Here is an 18,902-nt window from a genome sequence, read left to right as displayed (position 1 = left end):
TTTTTCTTTTTAAACAGAAAGTTAAGGAATGGTGTTTCCCCATTCATAACATGACCATGTGGTGATCTCCTAAAAAAATTGACTGGAAATATAAATTGTTATCATTTTTAAAGCAGAAGGAGAAAAAAAGCAAGAAAATAATCATATATCTAATAGGTGAATGTTAATTTTTTTTTTACTTGAGTAAAATATTTCTGGGTAAATAATATTTGAAATTCCATAGCTACTAAAAATATTTCATTGAAGTTATCTCTGTCCTTTATATGATGCTTTTGAGATAGATGTTCCAAGGGAAATAAATGTATTCTTAACATATTAATTTCATATATAATTCTGAATTATTTGGAGATTTAATCATTAGTGTAGAATGAGTAGATGTGAAAGAGACAAAAATAGGCATAATGCTTTGAGTTATTTTTTCTGTTTTATTTAAAAAGTTTATCAGCAGTTCACTCAAATGTCTTCACTTCTCAATTTAATTTTCTAACTGTACTGAACCACAGTGATCTTATATAACAACATGCAATAACAGATTCAATAATTCATCACTGTGATTATTATTATTATTATTAAATTTACACAGGGTTTCAAGACAGGAGACCAAAAAATTGATGAACCCTCTCTGGCTTCCATTTCTTCATTTGTGTTGTTTAAGGGTATTTTAACTTTAAAGCATTTCTTCTTTCTGTAATGATATCAGTTTAAAAGAGAATTCCCAAATGTAGCATGAAAAATAGCACTCCGAAAGGATCCTATAACATAGAATTTTTTAACTTTCTTTATGCTTTTCTAGGCTGAACAGGACAATGGTCATCCTCTTCCAGCATTTGCGAGTCTACATATTGAAATATTGGATGAAAACAATCAGAGCCCTTATTTCACAATGCCCAGTTATCAAGGCTATATACTGGAATCTGCTCCAGTGGGAGCAACTATTTCTGACAGTCTAAATTTGACCACTCCTCTAAGAATTGTAGCTCTGGACAAGGATATAGAAGATGTAAGTTAAATATAAATTCTGCTCTTGTTTTGTTAAGACATCTGTTGTATTTATGTCTGAACATTCCTGTTTGCAATAGGAAATACTGCAAAGGTATGGTTGCATGACCTATCGAATAGAGAACAATGTCAGTATAAATAAGAGTTTAGTGTTGTAATTTAATTCCATATCAAAGGTATTATTGTAAAACCATGTTTGAATTCAGCAACTGTTCTTTCTCATTTTACAGATATTCAGTATAAGGAAGACATTGAATGGTTTATTTATAGTTTGCTAAACCAACAGGGCAGTCTTTTTTAATCAGGATTGAAACTGTTTATATAATTGCTGGTAGGGAAAAAAGATGGCATTACCTGATGAATATAAAAAGTCATAAAGACAGCCCTGGAGTGTGATTTGGGGGACTTTTCTGATGGTATGTTATTAAAGAAAACAGTTAGGGGCAGCTGGCACACTCACACTTCTTCCAGGGGCCATGCTGATGCCCACACTTCCTCCACTCCACACATCACTGTCCTTTTTCTGTGTACTGACACTAGCTACGTGAGTGGGAAATGGTCCAAGCTCGGAAGATCAGAGAATTTTAAAACCTCTTTAGTTAGCGTGATTGCTATAAAAAGAGTCGACGGAAAACCTATCCCAGGTCAGAGTCCTCCCAAGAACTGAAAAGGAAAAAAAAAAAAAACAACAATGGAGCTGGAAGACTCTGGCATCAAGTATGAAAGAAGCAGAAATGAACCTGAAGCTATTTTAGCCAAGATGGCTGATACCATGGAGAAAGTCCACCATCAGTGGGAGAAATGAAGCCTGACAGACAAACACAGAGGAGAGTCCGGCTGTGTTCCTGATTTTTAGGTTTGAGGTCTCCAGAGCTACATGAATCCCTGAAGATCTTCTTTTGGTTCCGTGACCTGCCATAGTATTTTCCCACATCTCTTATTTAACATACTACGTGACTGATCCCTGTGACTTAAGAAGTCCTGATTCAGCATTACGCTCTGTGGATGGGAGCGCTCTGCGCTCTGCTGTCCGGCACAGCAGCTACTGGCTGCAGATGGCCACGGTGCACTCGAGATGTCACTAGACTGAAAGCATAAGCTTAACATTTTCTTTTAGATTGATTTAATTAATTTAGTCACTTGTTGCTAATTGTACATCGCAGTTCTTGAACATCCCCAAAATATCATTGCATGGAGCTTTGCCATCAGTTCAGTAAATTAAGAGGACACTTTCAGACTCTCTTTATCTCTTTCCGGAAAAATTTTGTAACCCTTAACAGACAGCTTTTGTGTGCACTCCACTTCTCACCAGATGTTTTATTTTACTCTATCTCCCTCTGCTTTCCTTTGTTCTCTTCCCACCTTTTTTGTCCTTAATCTCTCATTTCATTTCATCACGTTTTAATGGTAGCGGTCATTAAGTTCTTAGTACCTGCCAGACAATATATAGATGTTTTATCTTCCATTAATACCCTTAAATCTCACAGCAAACATAACAGATGCAATTTTCCATATTGTAGAAGGGGAAATTGAAGCTATCATAAATGACTTGCTATGATCACAGAGTTAGTAAATGGTGGAGCGGACCTTGAACCAAGGTCTATGGGAAGCAACGTCCTTTAATTTAAGCACCAGGCTAGATAACCACTGTCTTTTTATATAGTCTGACTATAGTCTGACTATGATAACAGCTGATAAATATTATAGACTGTCTTCCTAGAAACAGTGCGTATACAGACACAATTACACATCCTAATTCGGGGGACTTAGAGATCCCTGAAATCCAGTTACATGAATCACAGGCAGAAAGTCTTTATTTGGTGAATCCTCACTAGGAACTTCACAGCAGCCACCTTAATCAGTTTTATATAGGCTCAGCCGATATATTTTGCAGTTCTGGAAATATCCCACAAATGTTGGTGGGAATTTTATTTCATTTTTTAAAAATGTGAATGCATAATTATGCTTTAAGCAGTGACTAGTCAGTTTGAAAATTTTGAATAGTTTAAGTCACATCATAATCATAGTGATGAGCAAAAACTAAATCCTGAAGAAAAAATGCAGTGTAATTTTGCCATAGTAGCAAAATTTATGTATTTTTACTTGCTTGGTTTATTTGTATTATTTAATAGTCACATACAAAGCCCTACATTTGCTTATGTACATTCTTACTTTTCTGGATTGCCTTTCACTTTAAATTAAAAATGTTAAAATTATGTTCTAAGGGACTTTATAAGGCAGTGAGACTTACAAGGTACTGCTGAGGTGGGGTGGGGAGAACTCCGGGGTCTAAAACTTTGGGGAAATGCTACTTAGATTCCTATTCTTAGAGACTTACACTTCCAACTAGCCTTTCAGATGCTCTGTTTGAAAGGGTGGTGAAGCATACTTTGGATCTTAGGAGTTTGTGCTTTGGAGTTAGACAGCACTGGGTTTGAGTCTTGGTTGTACTAGTGTGTGAAAGCTACATAATACTGTGAACCTCACATTCACAGTTGCCCCAGTTTATTTAATCACCTGTGATCCGAAAAGGCTTGTGGTTGCAACCATTGCTACCTTGGCCTGGGACTGGTGGGGATGGTCATGGAGAGGAAATTTCCCTCAGATGATGCCATATATATTGAGCATGACATGATTAATAGAATTTATAAAAATGTCAAGTAATTAAACTATGTGTATCTGGCCATTTTTATTTATTATTAAGGCTTATCCTCTTTCTAAATGTATCTACAGTGAGTGCCTAGAAAGCAAATAACTATACCTAATACCCTAGGGGCAAAGTTTTTATATCACATATAGCTTCTACATATCTATAATTTAAATAACTCCATAAAATATTAAACATAGTTTAATCCAACTGCGTAAACTAAGCAAAATGTTCTCTTAAAACACATTCCTCAGGAACTGATATAACACTTCATTAAACCACTCAGGTTTGAAACCCGGAAGTCATCCTTGATTTTTGTTTACTCACAACTAAGACATTTTCAGATTCCTCCAGTTTTGTCCTCTGAATATTTCTTGGTTCTCTTTTCTTCTCTCCATCTTTGCAGCATCCACGCTATTTGTCTCTTCATAGAATTGCTTCCTGAGATCCTTGCCTCCATTTTTTTCTTGCTCAAATCCATCTTTCACTCATCCACTAGAGTGATTTGTTCAAAAGCTCAAATCTGACTATATGACACTTATGCCTAATATACTTTCATGACTTCAATTTCCCTAAAGAAGAAAATTCACCCTCATGTACATGGTTTCCTGTTACTTTAGCCTGAACATTGATCCTGGCCATTTCCTGAAACTTCTTGCTTCACCTATTACACTGAGCAATGGCATTGTTTCCTGGCTATGCCTGGCTTCTTCTTATCTAATTACCTTTGTTTTGAAATCTTTCATTTCCATTACACAAGCTGGCTTAAACAATTTATGCTCAGTGTTGAGAATTCAGCTCAGGCCTCCCCTCATTCAAGAATCTTTTCCAGACACTGCATTCTCAGTTGAGTTGTGTGACTCTCCTTGCTGCCTTTCTCTAATGTAATGCTTGTGTCATTGTCGTATGTGTCTTTCTCCCTCACTGAATTTAAATTGAGGATAGGTCCTAGATCTTAATAACTTCTGTATGCTGAAGATTTAACACAGTTCAGAACTCGGTGTGTTGTAATCATCGCTTAATGAACTAAAAAACTCAGGCGGAATGAGGATATCTAACATACCCATAAAAAATTCCAACAATATTGAATTAACTCTTTCACAATACGGTCCATCCTGGGGCTGGACAGCTAATTCCTGGAAAGCTCTTCATCATACTGATTTGTAACCAGTCTTCTTGTAACTGATTCATTATTCTTTATATCTTCCATTTGTCATCACACAAAGTGAATCTGTGGAATAGTCATTAATATGTTTGAAGACAGATTTATGTCCTTCTGAATCATCTCCTGGCCAAGTATTCTTTATTTTTAAAAGTAAAACCTGTTTATTGCTCAGTTATTTAAAGGTCCACATTAACACCAGAAAACATCAAGGCTCCTTTAGTTCACAGGCAAGAATTTTACTACATAGTAAATTCTTACTGTTTTCGAGTGTCAGCATTAGTGAAATTAATCAGCATAGGAATAAAGGATTTAAGAATAAATGAAAATTAAGTATCAGGCATGAAAAGAGCAGTTGTCACAACAGGAGGTGGTTCTTTTGAATTGCCTCAAGAACAACTATGCCACATGGCAAATGCCAAGAAAAGGAGAGACTTGGATGTATTTGTTCAAAAATTAGGTTGTATTTGTTCCTTAAATTCAGTGGGATATAAGACAAGGTTTTTAGGAATAGTACCAGGGATTGGTGAGTTGTAGTGTTACTAGCAGGGTAGATAGTGAGTCAGAAGGAATCTTAAAGGTCACGGTGAAACTGAAAAAAAATAGTCAAAAGTATTTGTACTAATGTTCCCTTTCTATAGATATATGGATATTGACACATGCATAAACAAATATATTTATATTATCAAATTTATATGTTTTTCAAATACTCTTACCTCATAGCTTTAAAATAGTTCAGAATATGGATGGAGTAGGTAATATGCAAGGGTTTGAAGAGGCATGTCTCAGATCACTGCGGTTTCCATGGCAGAACCACTAAAAGTTTATTATTGAATTGGTTATAAAAGAAATGGAATAATAATCACAAAAGTTACCCATGGCTTGTAGAAAAGCAGTGATTCACTTATACTTCCATGTCAATTCACACCCCTGTAATAAAAAGTGTTGATTGTTTCAAACTAAAGGTATCTTTGAAATTTAAAACAATGTACACTGAAAATATAATATACACATATATACTTTATAAATAATTTCATGCTATCATATGTATATTATTATGTTTGAGAATACTAAGAAAAAATACATGTTTGAAAAAGTTGCTACTTTAAATGCACTGGAAAATGTTTTTTGATTGTTTACTTGTGTACAACTATATGTCATATGTATGTTTGTCATCTTTTATATTTACATTTTTATTGTTTAATTTGCATATAGGTTCCACCTGGTGGAGTTCCTGTAGGTACCAGGTCTTAAGTTTGTGTTTGTTTTTTTGTTAATTGCTGTGGCTCATTTCTTTGTTCTGTTTCTTTTCTACTAAAACAAATAAGCAATTATTTCATTATTGCTTATAAAGACATCTACAACCATTTAAAATATATCTATGTATATATAGATGTAAATTAAATTTACTTATATCTATTATTGGTATAGTAGAAGGAAATTGTGTAGAATCCAAATTGCATGTCAACTTAAGGTACTTAATTATTAAATATTGTTCCAGCCCATGACACACATTAGTAATTCATCACCGCCTATTTTCTGAAAGATTCCAAGTTTGGAATCCCTTTTAAACAAGGTACTTAAGGTAACTACTGTCAACTAATTCAAACTGGCAGATGAGATTAAATTTTTGGCATATTCCTACAATACTTTTAATTTATATGCACAATTATGCATACATATGTATGTGCACATATATTTGTATTTCTGTGTTATATGTGTATATATATATATGAGGATGCACATACTCTTGTGTGTGTATTTTGATTCCCACTAGAAATCCAAAGTTGGTTTCAAAACCAATGTCTGTCATGTTTGAATGCAGTATTTATTCTTTATAACTTTCAAAATTTTTATATTCATTTTCTTTTCACACTCATGTTTGTTTGCTTTTGCATTTATATGTGTTTGTTTTACATTCATTTTTTTCTATGCTGTGAGTGAATATCAGAGTTTATTTTACCTTCCAAGAAAATAATATACAAATCAATAAAGTAATATTTTATGCTTTTAGTACATACTGAATGTATACTTTAGAGTAAAATAATATTATCTTATGTCAAAGGGAAAAGAACATTTATTAATAAGTCCTCTGTGTACATATTGAGCTAGAAAATGAATACTTATTTTAAGTAAATTTATAGATACAAGAACTACATAAAATCTGTCCCTGTGAGAATAATAAGACAGCATTATCAGACCATTTATAGGCACAATATACCATACCTGAAACTAGTATTACCCTTACAAATGAATTTAAGATATTAAACTTTGAGTGACAATTGTTGGAACATTTCCAAATCTGCTTTCTAATTTTTTATACTTGAAGAAATATCGAGATATTAAATAGTATCATCTATGTATACTATATATAGATTTTTAAATGTTACTATTTTATGTATTTATTAACTTTAAAAACTATATTTTAATCAGATATTAACTGTGCAGGACACTTTAAAATGAGCTATAATATGCTTTGTATGATGATAGCTTCATGTATTTTGTTATATTTCTTACATACAACAAATAACCTGAAGTTCAGAGAGAAATATTATTTTAGTCTCCAGTTAGTTATTATAAAATGACTTAAAGTGGAGACAGTTCAATTATCAAAAGGTCTTAATGTTTCTGGTTATCACATGAGTCTGTTTATGAATTCTTTGTGTGCATATCATCTTCAAATGGGAAACATTTGACAATGGTTTGTGGCTTTCACAAATTGGCAAAATGAACAGTATTGTTTGTGACACAACCATATATTATACCATGGTCACCTAGACATAACTATACACATTATTTTAAAAGTTGGAATAATCTATGAAAAACACCCCAACTCCCTGTATCATCCCTGTTGGTTTTTTTTTTTTTTTTTCCAAAGCCTCCTTAGTGATCTACTCTCTCAATATTCTTTTATTTTCTCCACCTACCTTCCTGCCTAGGCAGACACCAATCCAAGCCTACCTACTTTACGTCTTTGGTCTTTCTCTGAAATGTTAATATTAATGCTTATCTTTCAGGAATGATAATAAGATTGTGAAGGGTTCCCAATGCTTAGTTAACTGTCTCTGTTTTAACCTTTTATAACCACATCCTCCTTTATGTATGTATGATTTTCCTCCAGACTCTTTTTTCAGACACACAATTAATTTATATATTTCCAATCTAGTCATTTGAAATATTTTAATTAAATATTACACTTTATTTTGGAGAATTTTTACAGCATTAAAATAAGAAAGAATGAGCATTATTTATAAGTAATGAATTTTACATGACCTATTTTATTTCTACTTTATATTAAACTTGAGGACAGAATAGCACCATGCATATTTGCAGTTTAACACTACAAATGAAGTAACTATAAAGTCCTACAGCTACAATTCTGGGTTCCACTTTCCTTTTCTTGTGTTTCTTTTTATTTTTCTAGCCCAATGAAGTTCTCAAAAACTATACTAGCACATATTTCAATATTTTGCTTTCCATAAAATGAGTGTCTTAGGATAGTTTAACTCAATTATAAGTAAATATCTAGTTAATTCTCTCTTTAAAAATGAATACAGTGATGTATATTTTTATTTGAAAAGTTAATTTCCAGGTAATATGAGCTAATTTCCAGGTACTATTTCCAGGTAAAATGAACTAATAGCTGCATTATTTATTCACAATTTTAATTAATGGCATTTTTTTTTTTTCAAAGACAAAAGACCCAGAGCTTCACCTTTTCCTGAATGATTACACCTCTGTCTTCACCATCACACAGACTGGTATCACTCGCTTCCTCACCTTACTTCAACCAGTAGACAGGGAAGAACAGCAAACTTACACCTTTTCGGTAAAGAGATTTCATATACATATATATTATGTGATAGAAAGAAATGTCTTCTTAAATTGAAAAGGTCAATTATTTGAGAGGAAAATGCACTTTTTTCAAGAATAGCATAGAAGATTATCAATAATAAAAAATTCTTTACATGCATTTCTCCTTTTACTGTTCATAAGTTTGTTTAGTTGTGTTATTATTCTTTCCCATAGAAGGAAAATTATTTTTGAAATGAAAACAACAAAATGGGAATTTTATTCTTCACCATCCACTCAATTGACTTAAATTGATGTTACAATATAGAATCCATAAAGTATTGTTTCCTAAACTTTATTTTATTTTACTTTTTCGTGTCTGCTTTTTTTTTTTTCATTCTTGATTTTGTCATAGGGTTAGGTCAGTGGTTCTCAACTAGGGGTGAGACCTGCCCCCCCACCCTCTCCTTCCCCCAGGAACAGCTGACAATGTCTGGAGACATTTTTGATATTCACTACTGTGAGAGGGTGCTACCAGCCTCTGGTGGGTAGGCACAAAGGATGCTGCTAAACATGTTAAAATACATGTGACTGACTCCCACAACAAAGAATTGTCTGTCTCAAAATTTCAATAGAACTAAGATGGTTAGGTTAGGTCAAGAATTGTAGGATAGGTTAATCAAGAAAAAAACAAGGGAAAATTATTAAAGCTTTGATTGTAAATAGGTATTACGATGTGTGTGTGTGTGTGTGTGTGTGTGTGGTGTGTGTGTGGTGTGTGTATGTGTGTGTGTGCAGTAGGGTTGAGGGCAGAATACAGATAAAAAGTAAGTTCTATTATCCAATTTCCTGAACTGGATTTTATTTGGATATAAGATAAAAATGAGCTGATAGAAAAGTATAGGTTATGGGACTTACACAGGAGTTCTTTCTGAAGTTACACAGCAGACCCAGAACTTCTAAAAAACTTAAAGTGACAGTTACAACTTAGATACAGAGTGGATTTCAGAAATTATTCTGAGTAAAGATAGTAGTGTAGCTTTGTTTACCAAACTGTCTCAAAATGTTATTATAATTAAGATATCACTATTAACTAATGCCAATGAATCCTTTAAAAATTGCCATTTTATGATTTACTAGAAAAATTATTACATATTGAGGGCACCTACTTTCTTGCCTGGATATAAACATGTTAGTTATGAAAGCAACTGTTGTGTTGTACACAAAATATGTAAAAGTGGAGAATACTTTCCTAACCATTTTTTAAAGATTATATAGCAGTTAGCTTTTAAGAATCAGCAATATTACTGGCCTGCCTTAAGCCTCTAGGATATTTTACATAGCACACTATATATATACATATATATGTACATATATATGTATATATATAGTATATAATAAATACTAATAAATAAGTTAATATATCTATACAGTATAGAATTAGATAAATAGTTCAGAGTATTAAAAAAGCTGTCTAAACACCTCAACAATATACTGTTCATTTAAAATGTGCTTGGAATTTGATACATTAAAAATAAAACAGAATCCTTCATAACTGTTTCTCAACACATTAGAATTCTTTGATTATATGTACTATTATAGTTGTTCTACTTCCTTTAATCAATAAAACATTTTAGCACCCTTTTTAAACTGTAAATTGCATGTAAGAAACTTCTTAAATCATAATAGTGAATTCTATACTACTTATGTTTACACAGCTTCTCTAGTAAATGTATTTTTTCTATCCCCAAGATAACAGCATTTGATGGTGTGCAAGAAAGTGCACCAGTTATTGTCAATATCCAGGTGATGGATGCAAATGATAACACTCCAACCTTCCCTGAAATATCCTATGATGTCTATGTTTATACAGACATGAGCCCTGGGGACAGTATCATACAGGTAACTACCCATTTAATATGAAGACATACTCAAAGCAGTTATTTCCATGGGCATTATACAATGGATCTGTTAAGAAATTGCTTAAGAAATGAAAATGAATTTCAGAGTTATTGGATAACATAATTTTAAAAACTTTAAATTTGTGTTTGCTTTTCAAATAAAAGTATATCTATATGTACTTTAAAGTAGGAAGAATTGGTGATTAGATATAAGCATAACTATTTGACCTGTTGATACTTGATTTTTTTAATTAACATAATTAATATATTTGATTAATGTATTAAATATATGTAATGTGCTGAATTTTCAAGTATTAGACATGCAGTTTAAAATTTGAAGTAATTTTGAACCATTGTATAAGTGGGTTATATTTCCCTTGGTTATAAATATAAAGGACGGCATTAACAATTTGCAGATAGTATTATTAGGCATTAGTTACCTGGACATAAAATGGAACCATTAAAACAGAAAAAAATAAGATTAAATAGTAAATGTTATCTTTGAAAACACAAGAAATCTGGCAGAGTCTTTCTCCTTGTTTTATTTTCACAATTAATGATGCTTATTACATTTAAACAAGTTTTACGTTATCTTAAAATCCTTTTTTTTGTATTCTGAGTATAAATCATAGATAATTAATAATATCCTTCTTTGAGGATTTTTAGAGATCTGAAAAATAGTTGACTCTAGTACTTTCAAACTGGCTGTACATGAAAATTATTTAGGGAGCTGTTTAGAAATACAGATGACCAAAATTCACTTCAGCTTTCCTGGATCTGAAGCTCTATGAGCAAATCTATATTAAAAAACAAACCTGAATAGTTTCAGTTGCCCAGCCATGAAAAGACCACTGATCTATATTTTCCTCTAAATTTGAGAGTCAGGTAATAATTTCAGGTTACCTCTAAGGCCAGTAAAGTCATGATTTGATATGCTTTTTAGAGTATTTGAATGGTTCCTAGTTATTACTAAATTTCATATATGACGTATATATGTACAGCTTCTATGTATAGTTTAATCACCTCCTCTTTTCCTTTAGAGTCCTTTACTTCTAAGGAAGGATTCGTTAGTTTTCAGTAGGTAGTTCCTAGTAATTCTTCCTTAATAGTTCTTGCTCCTGCAACCCACCAGTAGAAACACAGTAGTTTATAGCTAAGGTAATGATACAGTAGTGTTTCCTCATCAGTGTGAGATATATAGGAAAAAATAGTTAAGAATATGCCTCATGGCTTTTGCACTACTTTCAGTTAACCAAGAACACTCCTGTTACCCCAGATTTTACATGGCTAACTCATTTTCGTCCTGTAAGTTCCAGCTCCAAAGTCATCTCCTCAGAGAAAGTTTCCCTAACAGCTTAGTGTCAATAGCCTCGCAGTGTGTGCACACACACATGCCTTCATTCACATTCTTTGTCTATAACTTTGTCTATAACACTGTGACCATCTGAAATTATCTTATTTTCTTCTTTCTTGCACCCCAAACTGAAAACACCAAGAAATCAGCCACTGTCATATTTGCCAAATGCCAGCACATGCTAGACCTATTAGCCATGCAGTAAATATATCCTCAAAGGATGAACTACTAATTCATGATATAATTATTAATATAAATTTTATATTAATTTATAAATTAATATAAATATTAATATAAATTGGAAATAATTCAGTGCTATCACTATTTTACTTATTGGATAAAGAGAGGCTTCCTTGAGTTCTGTAGGCAGGTGTGACCTTATAACCTTGGTTCTGGAAGTTGACCTGAAAGTATATCTCATGTGCAAATTGTCCTCTGCTGTATATATGCTAGACAGGGAAAAAAGTTTCAGTCACCTTACTTTTTTTTTTTTCATATCTTGGTTTATGACACTTGTCATATTGATGAAATCCACCTTTCCACACAAATGTCTTGAGGGCAGAACCGTAATTAGTTTATTCCTGTATTCTTAGTATCTGTATCCATAGTGCTTCGCATGTAATAGATGCTTAATAAATGTTTATTTGAGGATAATGGAAAGGAAGATGTGCAGACAAGTAGATTTGAATGAATGGGAAGGCATGAATGTATTGGCCTTTATTTCTAGTCAACTCATGGGCCTAGAGAGCTACATTTATCTTTACTGAGGTACACTTTCATAGGGCGCCAAATTATAGTTTATACAGATAAAGGAATGTCAATTATTGTCATGTTCTTATTTAATTAGACCTGATTCTCATCTCTATAATAATATAATTGGAAATGAAAATAAGTTTATACAGAAAAACTGCCAGCAGGGACCTGGAATGTGTAACTAAGAAAATGATAGCAATTATGTGGTGGAACCATATCTCAAAAAATGTTTGCCTTAGGGGATCAAAAGCATATTTCTGGTATTTCTAGGCTACAAAATTTAATTTCCCTTATGTATCTCTTTATAAAATAGATCTTGTCTTGCCTTTAAAGATTCATATTTCATATATTTCTTTGAACTATGCAGATTATGAAGACAGAGTGTTGTTTGTGTCTTTTTGCCTCTTATTTAAAAAAAATTATTTCAATGCCAAAAAGGAAGCCTTATAATTTGTATTTTCAGTGTTATTCCTGGTGTGTGGTAAAAGAGTTGTGTGGTTATAAAACATCCTCCAAGGGCCTAGAAATAAAGGGAAATAGATTTCCTATTGAGAGAAAACATTTAAAACAAACAAAATGTTTCAGGACAGTGATCCACTTCTGACTTTTAAGGGTCACAAAATAGGTTCTTAAGCTTCACCCGCCCAACCCCTCATCAATCGTGCCTTTTCCCATTAATCCAACAGATTGATTAGTTTACTTTTGGTTTGTAATCTGATATCAAAAAGAGTAAAAGTACTAGAAACAAAGAAGACAATGTATACTCTCCAGCAAAAAGAAGCTTGGATAATAGGCTTTAAGTACTATTATCATATAATTTTTAATCTGTTATTTTCAGTGCAGCCATGAGACTGTCTCTACCTAATGTAAGCACGTAGTTAACTGAGTCTACTATCTTCTTATAAGGTAGCTTTCCTTGCTTACAAGAAGTGGGTATGTTGGTCATAAAGACATGAGTAGCCAAGTCCTTATTAAAAGTGCTCATATAATTATAAATTGGTCTTCTAAATTTATTTATATCTTTTATGCTTTATTATTATATAAAAAGGAACAGAGTGATTCTGATATATATGGTGCATGAACCATACTTATAGGAGCACTGCCAAAAAGTGGCATCTGTGTCTTTCATAACTGGAAATGAAGTGTAATCAGATTATTAGCACATTTTGTGTTGAGGGGGAAGTTACTGGTATGAATGAGAATGATTTTATGCCGTATGAAAGCCCCTTGGTAGGTCTACACTGAGATCTTACAGGTTGATGATGATGGATACCAAGCTCTGTTGCCTTAAGGTCTTATTTCTCACACATTGCTAGTTTTCTTGAAAAACCAGTTGCTTTATATTAAATATATAAATTTTGATAAATAATTTTAGTATTTTGAAGATGTAGATTTTAATGTTACTAGGTGACTATCTATTCCATGTTCCATAGATGCTATTGCTAAATTTTTATCATTGTCCTAAATTAATGGTTCTTAATCCTTACAGAATGGTAGAGTTCTACCTGAGGAATTTTTTAAAATACTGATGCCTGGACCCCACCTGGAGATATTTTTATTTAAATGACCTGGCTACTCATAGTAATGTCACTTGGAGAGATTTTATTTAATAAAACCAAGCAGCTTTAATATGCCACCCACTGTGCAAAAAAATGCCTTAAACTTTAACTATTTTTGTACTTCTTAAAATGGGAACCCTTGGTAGAAATATTCCAAAGAAAGAAGTAACAAAGACATAGCTCTCTGAGATGGAATCCCATCTGGAGCTGAATCCTTTGATTCTCACCTCACCTCTTTCCATTTTTCACATTCTCTAATTCTTCTGTCATGCTTCTTGTTCCTCTTCACTTATTTAAAGTCCACCCCTTCCCCTCACCTTAATCTGTGGTCCACTAATTATTCCATTTCTTTCCATTTTCTTTCACTACAATAATATCTTCCTCTCTACTGATTCTTTCCCTTTGGCCTATAAACATTCTTAAACCTTTCCATGCCCTGGTCTAAACACACCAAACAAAACCTCATTCTGTTATCCCACTCAGATATCACACTGATATATTCAGGCACTTGGATTGATAGAAAAATTTAGAGAATTAATTAATTTATTGTTATTCACCAATTTTATTTATATATAGTTATATAATCTGGCTTTCCCTCACATCATAACACAAAAATAGCATAAAATCATAAATCTAATGAGTCTATCACTAATTCTCAAATATAAAAGCTTTTCTCAGTCCTTAGTCTAAATAAAATTCTCAGTTTATCCTTTCATAGAAAACATCCCTGGTTCTCATTCTACTTCCTGGTGACATTGGTGCTGGCTCCTTGTCAGTTCTCACTTTCTCCAAAAAACTAACATGAGGTTGTCCTCTATTTCATCTTACATGAGTTTTCATTCATCTCCCCTATGTAAACTGTTGTCTCCCAAAGTAAAATGCCCTGTGATGGCCTGAGCATCAGGCTGGCATTACAGGCATCTGTTGGACATGGCAGTGTAGGTTTTTGAGAAGTACTTTGACAAGTACTTCAAACTGGACATATTCCGAGGTAAATTAACCAATCCATTATCTTTTTTTCTAATACAGAAACACACACACACATACACAGAGACTCAACCACACACATCCTGTCCTCTTTGGAGGCTATACTGTGAAGGGCCCAGTTAATCTGAGATTACACAGGCTCAGTCTAGCCATGTCAGAGTCATATTTCTTTTCTCCCTCCTTCACTCCTTCACCTGAGTATATCCAGATGATTGTCCATTTCCTGAACCTGCTGTTTCAGAATGTATCTGTCTATTATCATTTCCTTTCCCATGCCTGTGCACTGCCATAATTTAGGCTACTGAAGTAAACTGATTGACAACCCTATTTCTGTATATTCGTTACCCTGCTTCAAATGATTATTCTGAAACAAAAGTCAAAGAAGATCACCATCCTGGAAAACTTACCCAAGAAAGAGCCCAATCTCCACATTTACAGTCAAGATGTTTTTCTCAGTCCTGCTACATCTCTCCATGTAATTGATTATCAGAGCATATAGAAAATTTTGTTTTGTTTTATTTTGTTCAGTTTTAGCATGGAATATCCTTCCCATTCTATGTGTATTGACATCTCTCTCTGGCTTCAGGGTTTAATCCAAATTATATCTTTCTTTCTCCATACTTCAATGTACAGTTCTAACATTAGTTGTAAAATTAAGCCTTTATTTTCTAGCAAGTAATTAATTGTTCTTTCCACCATACTCCCACATATTTATCTGCATTTTACTGTGCCTTGCATTAAGGTTAGCTTTTACATGCTTGCCTACCCTACTGAACCATACATTCCTTTAGGACAGGAACTCTTACTGATCTCTAATCACCAGTGCCCAGCACAATGACACACAGTGGGGTTTCACCAAATATCCACTGAATTTATTCCATCAATTAATACATTCTCAATCAATTTAGAAAAAGTCTCATTCAAGAAATGCATTCTGTTTGGCTTAAAAAGTCTCTCTGTCATACACAAAGTGTTATCCCCCATATCTTTCTCAAAATGCTTTCTAACTTCATAGATTCAGCCAGGATATCCCTTTACTTCTGTTAAAACGGAAACATACTTTACATTGAAAATATTCTGTTCTATTTCTCCTAGTTATGCTGTGCCATGGGTCATTGAGTATTAGAGCTAGAAATTACTTTGAAAATATTTCTTATTCACATCCTATGTTTTAAAAAACATTTGAGTGAACACACTGATAAATAACTGGTCCAAGTTCACGTAGTTTATAAGTGACAGAGTTGATGTTGAATCCTATTAAAGACCATAGAATCTGGAGTTAGACTAGCTCCAGACATAATTTGAAACATAAATAAAATTAGGGTAAACTTGAGAGAGGGACTAAAGATGGCAGCGTGAGCGGTAAGACAGAGACCTCCTCCTAAAACTACATATAATATGAAAGTATAATTTAACAGAACTAATCTTGAAAGAGCAACAGGAAAGAAGGCTGCACCAGACTGCATACACCTGGAGAAAAGAGCAGACCTCACCGAACAGGGTAACATAACAAAGCTGTGACCCAGCAGGATCCAAGGCCTTCTCCCACCCCACCTCACTGGTGGGAGGAAGAGAAACAGAGCAGGGAGGGAGTGGAGGCCTGGGACTGCTGAACACCTAGCCCTGGAGATCTGCTCTGGGAGCATGAACTTACATTACATGGTGCACAGGCGATTTAGTGTGGTTGGAAAGCTAAGACAGGCAGAATACCTGGAGAAATGGACATTCTAGCTGCTTGTGGAAAACAGGAATTCATATCTGGCTGATGTAGGTGGGCAATCTCAGAGACTTCCTAAAAGCGAGAGGGCTGCTAAAGGGGCAAGGATTGCACAGAGCTTACTGCTCAGGAGAAAGGAGAGGTAGACAAAACGGTCTGGGTGCACTGTGCCCAGCAGGTTGGGAGCTTAAATGATCTTCAGGTGCTCCATCCCCCTGGCTGGCTAAGCAGCTCTAAGGACCCCACCATGATACACACACAGACTGCTGCGTCTTCCTCCAGGATAGCCTGCACATGACTCAGGCTCTAAAACCAGCAACCTCTGCCCTGGCATCAGGCCAGCCAGAGGGAAGCCCTGTCTATGGCAGCTACAAACACAGAGCATAGAGGCTTACACCTGTGTGTTCAGCCCACTGGTTCTGGCAGTGGAGAAAGGTAGCCGGGAAGCAGGAAACAGCTCTTTCCTACCCCCAAGCACCAACACTGCTCCCCTGCGACCCCCAACATCGATCCAGGGGCTGAGCAACTCCAGAGAGTAGAGCTTCTGGACACTAGAGGGCACCACAGACAAACATGAAAAGTCAAGGAAACCTGGTTCAAAGCAAAATTATGAAGACACCTGAGAAAGATGCAAATGAAATCAAACTCATGAATCTTCCTGAAAGATATTTCAAAATAAAAATCATTAACATATTCATGGAGGTACAGAAAAATATTTAAGAACTCCGGAATGAATTTAGGATGGAGATCCAATCATTGAAGAACACAATGGAGGGTATTAAAAGCAGATTAGATACAGTGGAGGAGATGAAAATGAAATAGAGAATAGGGAAGAGGAATGAATATGAAGAAGCTGAGGCACAAAGAGAAAAAAGGATCTCTAAGAATGAAAGAATACTTAGAGAACTGTGCTACCAATCCAAATGGAACAATATTAGTATTATAGGGGTACCAGAAAAAGAAGAGAGAGAAAAAAAGATAAAAAGTATCTTTGAGGAAGTAATTGCTGAAAACTTCCCCAATCTGGGGAAGGAGATAGTCTCTCAGGCCACAGAGGTGCACAGATCACCCAACACAAGGACCCAAGGAGGACAGCACCAAGATATATAATAATTAAAATAGCAAAAATCAAGGATAAGGACAGACTATTAAAAGCAGCCAAAGAGAAAAATAAGACCACATACATAGGAAAATCCATCAGGCTATCATCAGACTTCTCAACAGAAACCTGATAGGCCAGAAGGGAGTTGCATGATATATTTAGTGCAATGAAGCAGAAGGGACTAGAACCAAGAATACTTTATATGACAAGATTATCATCAAATTTGAAGGAGGGATTAAACAATTTCCATATAAGCAAAAGCTTAGAGAATTTAGCTCCCAAAAACCATCTCTCCCACAAACCAGTGTATTTTGGAGGGACTGTTATAGATGGAAGTGTTCCTAAGGTTTAATAGCTGTCACCAGAGGTAATAAAAAAGGATGGCCAAAGAGTATAGAATATGATAGCTTATATATAAAGAATGGAGGAGAAAGGAAAGGAGGAAAAAAAAAAAGAACCTCTAGATTGTGTTTGTAATATCATACTAAGTGAGTTAAGTTAGACTGTTAGATAGTAAGGACGTTACCCTTGAACCTTTGGTAACCACAAATCTAAAGCCTGCAATGGCAATAAGTACATACCTATCAATAATCACCCTAAATGTAAATGGTCTGAATGCACCAATCAAAAGACATCGACTCACCGAATGGATAAAAAAAAGCAAGACCCAACTATATGCTGTGTACAAGAGACTCACTTCAAACCCAAAGACATGCACAGACTAAAAGTGAAGGGATGGAAAAAGATATTTCATGCAACTAATGAAAAAAGCAGGTGTTGCAGTACTTGTATCAGACAAAATAGACTTCAAAACAAAGAAAGTAACAAGACACAAATAAGGAGATTACAGAACGATAAAGGGGTCAATCCAACAAGAGGATATAACCATTATAAATATCTATGCACCCAACACAGGAGCACCTACAATA

The 18,902-nt window shown here is 34.2% G+C and overlaps 1 protein-coding gene across 3 annotated transcripts in view; it reads left to right on the top strand.

The window, feature by feature from the left end:
* PCDH15 (protocadherin related 15) overlaps positions 1 to 18,902 on the top strand; it is a 761,207-nt gene that overhangs the window by 408,692 nt on the left and 333,613 nt on the right. For all 3 annotated transcript variants that reach the window (XM_057505880.1, XM_057505879.1, XM_036928766.2), the window contains 3 exons: positions 794 to 1,000; positions 8,503 to 8,637; positions 10,353 to 10,502. In XM_057505880.1, the coding sequence (XP_057361863.1) occupies positions 794 to 1,000; positions 8,503 to 8,637; positions 10,353 to 10,502 (492 nt within the window). The remainder of the gene's footprint in view (positions 1 to 793; positions 1,001 to 8,502; positions 8,638 to 10,352; positions 10,503 to 18,902) is intronic.

Source organism: Manis pentadactyla, chromosome 8 (assembly GCF_030020395.1).
Source record: "Manis pentadactyla isolate mManPen7 chromosome 8, mManPen7.hap1, whole genome shotgun sequence".
In the NCBI taxonomy this organism is placed as follows: domain Eukaryota; kingdom Metazoa; phylum Chordata; class Mammalia; order Pholidota; family Manidae; genus Manis; species Manis pentadactyla.
Note: the sequence above shows the minus strand (reverse complement) of the source record. Positions and strands in the feature narration are given on the sequence as shown.